Below are 12,660 nucleotides of genomic sequence, written 5' to 3'. Positions count from 1 at the left end.
TCTGGGCAGTGTGCATTCTTATGGGAGGGGTAGCCATGTCTAAACATTACACTTGACTCTAATCCCACATTTATGACAAATGCTACCCACTAATCAAAAATGTAGTCCCCTGACGTGGCATGGAGTTAACATCTTTCTGCCTTGAAATATTCAAACTAGACTTTCAGTCTGGTATTTCTGTTTAGGAGATTGGTTGCTTCCAGTTAATGCGAGTTCATGAAATTTGCATTTGTGAAAACAGTATTGTGTAGAAATATCATTGTCTCTCTTTACCTGCTATTTTCTGAAATCAAAGCTTTTAGCCTGTGATTTGTTCTCTGGGAAAAAAATGCCATAAATCAAGAAGCTACACAAACAGACCCAGAACACAGATAAATTCAGGTAGGATAATTCAGCTTATTATTACGGCAGATTTCAACTCATATTTATTATTATAGAAACAACGCTTTTTTCCCAGAGCACATCTCATGAGTGAAACAGGACAGGGGAGCTTCTGTCAGAACAGCAACTTGTCAAGCAATTCCAGGAGACACACATCTGTTTTGAACACTGAGAACTGCAGCACTATCTAATCTGGATAGGTACTGATAAGCAATTATTACATGTCCTCTCACTTCAGTTACCACAGAAAACCAGAAATAGGCTTCATTGGATGTGACTGTTTTTAACACCATATGGGAGGGAAATAACTAAATGAGAATTGCTCACGTAAATGTGATGAGACTGGAAGAAAGCAGCATTCTTGACATGTGGCACGTCACTCAGGAAAGTAAAAGGCCCATCAAATCCAAAATGCCAGCTTGGATATTCCCTTGCCTCCCACTTCGCGAACAGACATACCACATGGCATAAAATGCTGCAACCTTTCCTAAAAATGCCACTTGGATGGGTCCTCTGTGGAGACTACTCAAGAGCTCTTACTCCCTCCCTTGAGTCTGTGAGTTCAAAAGGAAGAATCCAGCAGATATCTCTGGCTCAATTTTGCCCTCAGATGTTTGGCATAAATAGTATGTGAGGATATTGGAACCTTTGGCTATTTCACACTGATGAAATAAATTATGCTACTTAAAAATGTCTACAGAACAAATGCTGCACTGACATACTGAGGGCTTTTTTTTTTTTTTTTTTTTTTTTTTTTTTTTTTTTGCAAAAAGTACCAAAAAATATCTGTTCTTTTAGAAACTAGGCTATAAAGCTCTCTTTACTCCTAGACAGAAGCATTTATTAGAGCTTCCGTCTCTTGGCAAGCGCTGAAACAACCATAGACTTGTTTTTATTTTTTCATAAAGTCTAAAAGCCTATACTTATTTCAAAATAGCCAGTTTCTATGCTTCCTGATATCAGAGAGGAGCTAATAAGTACACACACACACACACACACACACATTACACAGCAATAAATTATATATATATATATATATATATACACACATATATACTTTCTAAGCTTTGTGTGTTCATGTTCTTTACAATTTTGCTAAAACTCTTATTACCAATAAAAATGTTGAACAGTCATTACACTAAACCACAGAACACATAGAAAATATTTACAAAAACTACACATAAAAGTAACACGTGACGTGTATTTTTTCTATTATTTATTTTTCTCTACAGAGTCATAATTAATTCACAAGAGACAAAATGCAATTAAAAAAAACTTTGCAGTACTCAAATGTAAGAGACGAACCAGTAAAATTCTGTGTCCATACACTCCTGCTAATTCCGCAGTGTAGAAACCCTGCACAATTAAATGGCAGATTGTTACACAGCTCCCTAACAAGAAGGGCAAACTGATACTGTAGGCAGCCAGAACGGCGTAATTAATATAGAATTCCAACTTTATATTAATGGTGTAATAAGTTAATTAAAATCAAGATCAGCTGAACTTTCTATTTACACCAGTTCAGGCAGCCCAAGAGACAAGGAACTCCACGTTAGGGACATATGTGACTCTTTGAGCTTCTGTCATCCAGGTGCCATTTCTGACGCAGCACATGTGCACTAACAGTTGGCAAGGAAGAAAAAGATTACTGTGGATGTATGTGCAGATAGTCTCCCTAATGACATAAAATATGTCTGGAAAGAAAGCACACTTCCTTGTAAAATAGCAATTTCCTGTGGGTTTCTGGTCCTTCTTGGATTCTGACTATGATTTTGAGTATGCTTCTGCAAATGGCAATATATATTTTCTCTTACAATCTACATGGGACATAATAGGTTTAGTAATTTGTAACCGATGGAGTTATACATGTACATTGGAAAGAAATCTGAAAAATACCATCTTACTTAAAAGTACCATGAACAGGATATCTGCCAGAAGAGAGAGATTTATAAAGTATTAAGTAGCATACATGATCCTAGATTGCTGGGTGAGGTCTTTTTTTTTTTTTTTTTTTTTTTTGTTACCCTATGCCACTAAGCACAATGATATTTCTGCAAGCTGACAGTACCAGGAATCAAATTTTCCAACTGTTCTAGTTTTGGAAATTGTCAACGTGTTTGTCCCCAAAGATGCTATTATCAGACTTATTTCCTTTCTTTCTTTAATTGCTGCTCAGCTAATCTTCATCTGTGTCCAGATCAGAGTCAATATTCGTGGACAGCCGGAGATAGAAGAAAGCATAGAAAGCCAGTAGGAGGGTCAGGATAGCTGCGAGCACGAGGCCCACTTCCTGGAGAGGAGAAAACAGTAGACTTAAGCCAACGAAGAGACATTAGCTTCAGCTCATAAGATAGCAACATCACTCCATGGTGTAGGATAAATAATGTCTGCTCAATACTTACCAATTAGTAATCTCCTTTTCATAAACAACATGTACTGCAACAGCAAGCACATAAGTGAGTGTGGTATTTCTATTATGATTTTTCTAGGGGTAAAATTTAAATTTATTTTTCAATATATTTTCTAAATTTTAATCATCAAAAATGAAAATGCAGTCAGTAAAGTTTGTGGTTATATATTCCCAGGTGTTCTCTGACTGAGCACATGTAACTATTTTATAACTATTGTGTTACTCATTAGTGATTAATTTACCAGAAGATATTTTACAAATTATCACTATTTTGTATTGTGAAGAAACTCCCATGATAATTGATTTCAAGAAATAGATGCTACACAAACATAGCCATTCACACTTATTTTGAGATTATTATAGAATTATAAGCTATCTTTCTTCCCTCTCCCTTTCCCTCACCTTTCCTTATGTCCTTCCTTCTCACCCCCTCACTCAGGGGCTCCTCTTTCTTCTCTGCTTCCTCCCATCCCCACCCCTCTTTTGTTTTTGGTTTTGTAAGGTAAGCTGGCCTCTCCCTCTGGCCTCCAGCTCCTGTCCCTCCTTCCTCAGACTGCAGCTGGAGTTCTGGGACTGTAGGTTTGTGCCAACTCGCCTAGCTACACATTCCCCTTTTTAGAACCCTAAAATCTGTAAATTACAGTGGGGAACAAAAGTGAACTCTGAGCTCATAAGACAAAAACTTGTGTGATTCACTTTAGCTCGGAAGACAGGGATTATATACTACCTTTCGTAGTTTGATGTTAATTTTATTAATCACTGGTATTAAATAAATAATGGATAAAATTTAATATACAATAAAACCACATTTCCTTCAGAATAGTAGTGTGTGTGTGTGTGTTTTATAAAGTAATTTTCGCAATATTAATATGTCATTTTACTGCACAGGAAGAAAGGGTAGAGTCAGTCCATGACCCAGAAGGCTCTAGAATACCTACTGATTTCCACCTTTGCATCACATTCTTATCTTGCTTTGTTTCATGAGGAAGCAATTCATTTGCATTTGTATGAATATATTTTACATTTCATATGAATGTGAAATAAATAATTCAACATGTGCCACCTAATAAACTTTAAAAACATTAAAATGGATTTGACATATAGTCAACATGAAATTTCAGATGAACATTGAAAGTAAGAATAGACATTATGTACAGATTTTCAGTTTCTTGATTACATTCATTTAAATATCCAAACTATGAAAATAAATATTAATAAAAACCCTGTGTAAACAAATTTTGTGCAACTTGATTTTTAAAATATCATACATCATTGTAATGTCAAATGAAAGTGAAATTTTCTTTGTTACAGCTGGAACACTTTGACATCTCAAAAGGGCATGGAGGCATCAGACAGGTTTCATTTATTCTTTCCTATCCACAGCTGTGCTCCCAGGCCCATCTGGGTAAACGGCCACTAATTTTAAGACGATGTAATAAACAAGTGGTACAGCCACCAACCCCATCTGCTCTGCGAAGTGGACAACAGTACTGATCAACAGTAGCCTTTGCCGACTTAAGCTCAAGGGAAGAACGAAGTTGTTATTCTCCACTCAAGACCCTGGTAATCATCTTAATGACTGCTTTTCCATCCACTGTCCTTAAGACATCGTGCCTTAAGGCATCGAATGACTTCAGCCCTCATTAAATGAGTTCAGGATATTCCCGGGTATTAAGAAGACTCCTGGCCATAGGAAGCAGAGATTATGTATGGAAAGGCCACTGTGCTTTAACACTGTGGCTAGTTGGTGACATGCAGATGAGTTCAAGATCACTGTGGGCAATGTCAGTTTCCTTCAAAATGCATTTTCACTGAGGCAAACACCATGGAGGGGTGACTGCTTTGAAGTTTCATGCCATGATCAAATCTCAAAATTAAGCTTTCAGAATTCGGGAGGCTGTGGCCATAACCTTAGACACCTGTAGGCATGTGACTCCCTTTCCAAGTCTTGGCTGCAATTCAGATTTGAACCAGAAATAACAAAAAGAACAAACAACATTTCAAGCTGTTCATCCCAAAGGGATGCTGGCAGGATCTGCCTGACACTGAATATTTTATTTATGTGGAGAAGCTAGGTTTTCTATCCTTATTCCTTTGTGATGACTATGTTTTTCTAATAGACTTTTAAAATTAGCAACGGAAGATTTGTTTCCTTTTTCATGTTGGGAAACACAGGTATCCGTATTCTATAAGAATTTTAGTGATATGTCCTATATGTGTCTCTGCACCTATGTATTTTCTCATGCCTTTTCATTGGCTCCTTTTCTTCTCCTTATTAGTTTGGTCTTATTACAGTTTGTTTGGTTTATTATTATTATTATTATTATTAAAGTGCCTGTTTGACTACTATTAAGAGACAAAAGTGTGTGGGTTTGGATGGGATGGAGTTGAGGATTTCAGAAGATTTGAAGGAGGGGAAACCATAATCAGAATATACTGTATACAAATTTATTTTTAATAAAAGAAAAAAATATTTTTTTATGATTTATTAATTCATTTTAATTAATCTTCTATTTGAAAAACAACCACACATTAACATTGGTTGTGGAAATATCTTTCAGTGCCACTCACAGCTTTCGTATGACTTAAACTATGATACTGATTCATACCTATTCAGCATAAAAAATAAGAGTGGTTTCTACATTAGAAATGAATTCTACTTAATATGACATATTAGTGTATTAAGCTGAAACTATTTTCCCTCCAAAACATTTTCTACTCAGTTGTACATGTACAACAGGGCACCAGAAGCCTTACAAGGTAAATGCCCTACTTCCCAGCTCCTCCCATCTCAAGGCCCAGTGCACTGGGTTTAACATGGTGATTCAATGGAGGTGATTTCCTGTACACTCGTTTCAAGACAATCATGTCTTATTCCTCTCCTTCCAGAGATTCTACAATATTGTAATAGCTTATGGTGATTGCTGAGAAACACTGGATCAAGTAATACCTACATGACTTGGATAGTAAGCATATTAAAAGTGTGTGGTGATTTCAAGAGTTTAAGTCATGAATCTCCACAGTACTAACTCCACATCAAATCTAAGAGTACTTTGTATCATATCGTAATGGTGACACAATGCAAAGTCAGCTGGAGGAAGGAAGGCCCTGACAAATATTCATGGAAAGTCTTCTTATCTAAACTAGACACGGCTAAGTTTGGGTTTTCCCTACCACTTAATGATCACAGACATCTTTGACATGGTGTGCTCAAGGCTCTAGATTGCCCTCTCTGTACTTTGCAGCTCTGTGGACACCTCTGAGGTGAATGATAGTGTCCATCTCCAAGCACAGCTTCTCAGGCCTAGTCAGATCACTCCAGCAACAGTGAGGGTCACAAGGAATGAGAGCCAAGGCCCTTCCCTGGACACTTAGTTTTGTAGCCATTGGTGCTCTTTTTCTATTCCGTAAAACTGTTTATATGTTCTGTGGACATAACTCACTCATAACGTAGTAGCAAAGTAGTAATGTACCACGACACTGTGGTCATCAAGTACCAGCTAGGTAAGAGTCCAACACGTTTGATGTTCATTAGTCCTCGGCTGCTTCTCTGACATTACCAATGTGGATAAAATCACTCACTAGGGAAATTAAAAAGCATTAAAAGACAATTGCTGAAGGAAACTGTTATTTAAAATCCTATGCCAAAATGACAAGGCAATCAACGTTTGACAGGGAAAACTAATCACTAGGCTAGATCTAAAATGCAAGACACCTTCATGGTTCTGATTCTTAAAAGTTTCATATCATAGTAAAGGCCTCAGACACATATTTATTCAAAACAAATAATAGTTTTTGATTCTCAAGGCTTAGCAACCAGAATGACAGGTTAGGTTATTAAAATATATCTATATTAAATGTTTTCAGTACATACTTTATATTGTGAGACAAAGCTAGGAAAAAGTCATTCTTCATAGTTTTAAAGCAGATATTAGCTAATAGTAGTATGTACTGGACTTTAACTTATAATCAGAGCACAGTGATTTCTTCAAAGCAAATCAAAACAAAAGTGTAACAGCAAACTAAGTAAGGGGTGCATATAAAAATGTGGCATATAAATATATAAATGGTAGAATTATTTCACAAATTTTAATATGTAACTATGTTAGGAATATATTTTGTTACATTAGTATTTCCTTTAAAGTGCCTAGTATATTATGAAACAAAAAAAATATTAACTGTTTCCTTCAAGGACAATGTTGAAATTGTTCCTACTATAAGATTCAAATCACCATGAGACCAAACAGAAAATAAATGCTAAGCATTGATTTATAAAAATTCATACCAAAGTGTCTTTTACAAATGAATGCAATTTCATGTGTATTTGGAAAGAAATAAGAAGTAAGTTTTCCTTTTAAACAAAAATTTGTTTTATCATTAAAACCTCCAGCAAAACACCAACTGAAGAGACGGTGCTGGGCAAACAGCACATCACTCAGCAAAGCTGGACCAACATCAGGAATCGGAAGCAAAGGAAGGCAGTGCTTCATGATCATAATAGCAAGTTCTGGAAGATAACCAAATATATCATCTGGCGGCTGAACAGCTGTTGCAGCTTGCTGGTAATACCTCGGCATTTGTTATAAGCTATAACTTAGAAAAATTGATTTTTTATCTGCCAGATGAAACCCCAAATCTTCTTTTAACAGTTTAATATTTAAATAAAACATTTGTATTGGTCATTTTTATTTTACACACTTGATAGCACTGGTTCCAAATGTCTTCTCCTCCCACCTTACTCCATGCTAAATCCTTGATGAACAGTTGGTGTGAATAAGAGTAAAAATAACTGTGGCTTTGCTAGCACAGTGAACTAGTATCTATTGTCATCATTCTCAGTTGCATTTATCCAACATAAGCAGATAAACACTGGTTTGCCAAAAGGACATGTTTGAGAATGTCATTAGAATTTCATTATACAGAGTACTAGAGACAATAAAAAGACAGCGATAGTGCAACAATAATGTAAAAGACTATGTAGGGAAATTTACTCAAAGATCAAGATTCTGATGAAGCCCACAGACATGTCTGAAATGTCTGAATAATAGTTACAACAGCTAGAATAATAACTTTAGGAGTAATTTATTTTCTATGTACTGTTTATATCATATACTTTAATTATGTCTTTTGAGAGCCCTCAGGATTTCAAGATAGTAAAGACGTTTTGAAACAAGAAATTGTTTACAAAACTCTTTTATTTTTGATATTATGTATTGAGAGCTCTTCTAACTTAAGATGTCCAGAATTCAAGACTAATACAATTCGGTTGTGTAAAAATGTATAAAGTAAACTGGCATACACACATCAAAATCATAACTTCATCAAACAGAAGCATACCTTGATGCCTATCGCTGTTTTCTTTGCTTCTGCTTTTAATTTGGTTGCTCGTAAAATAGGCTTAGTTTTTTTATAATCCTGTTTACCTAGAAAGAAATAGTTTCAGACAGTGAGTTATGTTTATGTATAATATAAAATTCACAGTCACTTATGAAATGTCTAAGAATGTTCACATAGAGTAAAACATGGACAGAGAACTACATGAGATTAGCAGAAATGTCACTCCAAATTGATATGTCTTTTTACTCTTTTTGGAAGAAGATTCTGATAGATATCTTGATTTGATGTGCAAAGACTATCAAAGCAAAATTACAACTTTAATTTTTTTTAGAGACTTAGATACTTATAGTAAGTACACCTTTTTGAAATAAAGGCACTGATAAATAATACACATAATTATTATATTATTTTGTAAAGTTAACTTTGCTTTAGAAGTTATAAAATAACTCCTAATAAATTTATTATATTATAGATACATTAAATATTCAAATAATTAGTTTAAGAAATATTTGGTAGATTTTCTCTGAGACTAAAAGAAGAACCTATAAACAATTGACTTTCTGTCACCTAAATTCATTAGAACAAAATACATCCTTTATTTTCATTTCCTTCACCAGAGGACAAATAGACATGACTAAATATGGCAGAAAACAGTGATATTTAGATATTACACTCAATCTTCTCTGCCACACTTCATAGCCAAGATACAAGCAACACACTGAGTTAGTGGCATACAATTTCTGGTTTTGGTGACCCTACTAAAAAGCCACAAAAGGAACATTATTCAGCCTTACAGGAGAAGATAGATTTTACAACAAAAGTATTATTAAGAAAAACATGTATTTAAAAACACTCTTAAAGGAAATAAATGGGAGTCATGTTAAGTACAAAACCTGTAACCCATGATTCTGAGCAATGCTCACACGAGGGCACAGCTAACGTCCTTCCCCACTCTGCTCTCCCATTCGCACTCAGCCCCCTCCACTCAGTGGTCCGTTTTCAGAGCGCATGCGCACACCTCCGGTATCTAAATGATATGGTGGGTGACTCACTCCAAATATCCACATCTTCTTCACATGCAAATGAATCTGAAAGCAGTCGATCTAAACTAAAGTATATCATAAAAATTTAATGTGAAATAAATCTGCTTCTTAATGTGTCTACTAATGATTCAAAAGTACCTTTAAACTTTCATATAGATTTTTAGAAGTAGAAGCAGCAGAGGAGTGAGGTAAGTGGACAGTAATGAAGGAGAAGTTCTACAGTGGCGTTCATTATGCACATACAACTGCTTCTCCAGCTGCAGAGCCGTGTGTTAGGTCTTAAAGGAAAGGTGTGTGGCTCGCCTTGCTGCAGAGTACCAGCTCTGTACCTAACAGCAGAAACTTAATCAGTATTATTTGTTGATGGGGTTTAATGATTCGGAAATGAGTCAATTGTACAAAAAAATGTATATCAAATGTTCTAAATTTAAATCAAGTAATAAATAATTTGCAGAAAAACATGATTCTGACCTACTTTATATTAGTAACATTTAATTTTGCTGAAAAAAAAAAAGAAGAAAAACTTGACAAGTGTTCATTCTGATTTCACATCTCAACAGTCAAGTTATTCTTGCCGTTATTCCTGCTGCGATATAAACAGTTCAGAGCGATGAACATGGCGACAAATTCTCCACTCGGGGTTACCAAGCATATTGCTAAGGAAAGTCTAAAAATAAATGTGAAAATCTCAGAGGTGAGGAGAAACACACCACTCCTATTCACCTTCTACATGCTTTATAACAATCCCAAGGTAAACAGAGAAAAACAGGTATGAATGATGGTTTCAAACAACACGGCTCATCGGTAATACGCATTATTTTATATAATGTTCTGTCATCACACGCATTAGATCGGTATCAGAGACAATGTAACAGTGAGAATTTACCATTCGACTTCGGTGCCATGAAACCTTTGGTTAGGTTATTTTCTCCCACCTGTACTCTTTTACAAAACAAAGCTTCTAGATTATCATGGAGGTGGATGTGAACATCTAAACGTGTATTTATAGTAGATGTTATTAAAATTAATATACAGCTGGCACATTTTCAATCAGCACATCTGGCTTTAATTTACCATTCACCTTCCGGTTCCTGACACACAACTGCATACACTGCACAAAGCAGTTTGCAGTGACAACACTTGTAAGAAAGGTCTTCCAACTCAGGCTATATTTTTTCTATTATGGACAAGATACATTTAACACTTGAAATTTTTATTTTCTGACAGTGTCTTCAAACATAGACCATGTCATTCTTGAACTCATGGTAATGATCCTCCTCATTTCCATAGCTAATTTCTATAGCTATAGATGTGATCTTTACATGTGCATGAATTGATCCTTTGTCCATAATGGCTGAAAAGCTATAATACACAGAAGTTTCTTGTATTTAGAATACTATCTAAACTAGATAATCTAGGTTTTTATATGTAAAGTGTCAAGCTTGCATTTGATTCTGGACATTGCCAATAATGCAGGAGGAGTGGATAGAGTAACACTGTGATTACATATGTTCTTAGCATCCATGGCCCTGGCTTCAATTTCCATGTACCTATAACAGTAAATAAATGCAAATCAATGCCCTAAGTATTTCCAAGACAGTTATTTAAGTTATATACAAGGAACCATAAACTAATAATTCAAGACAATGAAGATAATCACACTGATATTTGTGTTAGTATAAGTATTCCCGTCTTTAGGTATAGGTTGCCAGCTCATATGTTAAATATACATATACACCATGTATACTTATATCATGAACTTATATTATGAGTTATCATATTTGTGGGAGAAGCCAGCCTGGCACTTTTCACATCTGTTTTGTTAAGATTTAGACACGAAGTACAGTGAAGGCTTAGCTCTTGTATCTCTTATCTTAGCTCTGGTCATGTCTTTTTAGGGTGATGGACACTTAGAAGGTTGGACATAGCTAGAGGTCATAGGTCACTGGAGGCAAGCTTTCCAAAGTTAGACCTAGTCCCTAGACTCTGTCTTTGAGTAAGCCTTTGCTATATGTCCCTGCTGCCAGGGACTTAGAATAAAAAGACCAGAGACTACAACACTGGAAAGCATGAAACAAAATAAATTCTTCCAAAGATACTTTGTTAATTATGTCACCATACTATATGCGTCCCAGTATACTCAATATACTCAATAATAGTTATATAATAATTTTCTTTGCAACTCAATTTCTTAGCAATGTGTTATACTTCATTTCTGCAATATAATTTGGTACTTTAAAACCTAGCTTTCTTCATTTATTCATGGTGTGTATTTACATGTGTGAAAGACAGTTCTCTGGGGTCAATTCTCTTATTCTACTGTGGACACCAGGGACCAAACTGAAGGTGCTGGGCTTGTTGGCAATATCTTTCTCACTTAGCCATCTTGTTTGCTCCTATGATACTCATTAAAAAAATAATGTGTCTGTGGGTGGGTGCGTATGTGTAGGTATATGTGTATGTGTGTGCTTGGACTAATCTAGGTTTTGTACATGGGAGAAAAGATGATCTTTATCTAAGCCTTACTTATTTTGTTAATATAATCTTCAGTTTGATTCTACAAACATCATAATTTCATTATTTATACTTAAAGATATGCCCAGTGATGGAAGAGTGGTATAAATGTTATGGAAGTCACCAATAACTTTGTGAATGAATCTAATACCAGCTTTTTTAGATAGAAGCCATACATGGCACTGTTAATGGAGCCAAGAAGCTGTGGATAATTAAGTTATAGGCACTCGGAATGAAGCCAATACCATTATTCTGTTAAATGGATGTACCCATAGATCAACACATCTATCACTACTCATCAGAGAGGCTTCCTTTTGCAGAAGATGACAATTAACATAAACACCCCAGCAGCTCAGTGTACAGAGATTGAGAAGTGGTGGATACAGAAAGAAACCTGGAGGTTGGATGGCAGGGCGATGAGGACGGAGAAAGCAGACCTCAGGAGTTAAGGAGGTTCGTGTAATCAAAACAGATCGCATGATATCATCAAAAATTAATAAACATTACTGAAAGTGTGTTTCATGTACTCAGTAACATTAAAATATGTTTGAAGACAAGCATCTCCCATAAAAGAAATATTTAAGTGAATATAACACGTATATACTGAAAACATATACATAAAATATTTTTAGTAAAAATCACACATTTTAATACTATACTAGTTTTCAATACTCATTCTCCATATCACATTGTCTTAGCAAAGGATGCAGTAACTTATATGATGCTCCAAATCAATATATTATCTAAACAATTACTTCATATTTAAAGTAGTATATGCTTTAATATTACAAGGCCTTAAGTAGGAATTTCCTTAGTTTAATTAAAAAAAAAACAGAGAACAGACAATTCCCTTTGGTTCTACCCTCTTCACATCTTTACCACTGGGCAGAAAGAAAACTGTTTTTGTTGAGAGAGTTGCTCCTGCTCATTATCATGTGACTCCCCAGCGGCCATTTTATAAATGGCTGGTCGTCT

At 35.3% G+C, this 12,660-nt stretch overlaps 1 protein-coding gene across 1 annotated transcript in view; it reads right to left on the bottom strand.

Moving 5' to 3' along the window:
- Window positions 1-1,582: 1,582 nt before the first annotated feature.
- The window catches only part of Triqk (triple QxxK/R motif containing), a 54,365-nt gene continuing 43,287 nt past the window's right edge, over window positions 1,583-12,660 (bottom strand). Inside the window, exons 4-5 of the mRNA XM_052175431.1 lie at window positions 8,129-8,214; window positions 1,583-2,671 (exon numbers count right to left, since the gene is read on the bottom strand). Coding sequence (XP_052031391.1) covers window positions 2,558-2,671; window positions 8,129-8,214 — 200 coding nt within the window. The 3' untranslated portion in view covers window positions 1,583-2,557. The remainder of the gene's footprint in view (window positions 2,672-8,128; window positions 8,215-12,660) is intronic.

Source organism: Apodemus sylvaticus, chromosome 3, assembly GCF_947179515.1.
Source record: "Apodemus sylvaticus chromosome 3, mApoSyl1.1, whole genome shotgun sequence".
Taxonomy (NCBI): domain Eukaryota; kingdom Metazoa; phylum Chordata; class Mammalia; order Rodentia; family Muridae; genus Apodemus; species Apodemus sylvaticus.
This window is presented reverse-complemented; position numbering and strand designations above follow the sequence as displayed.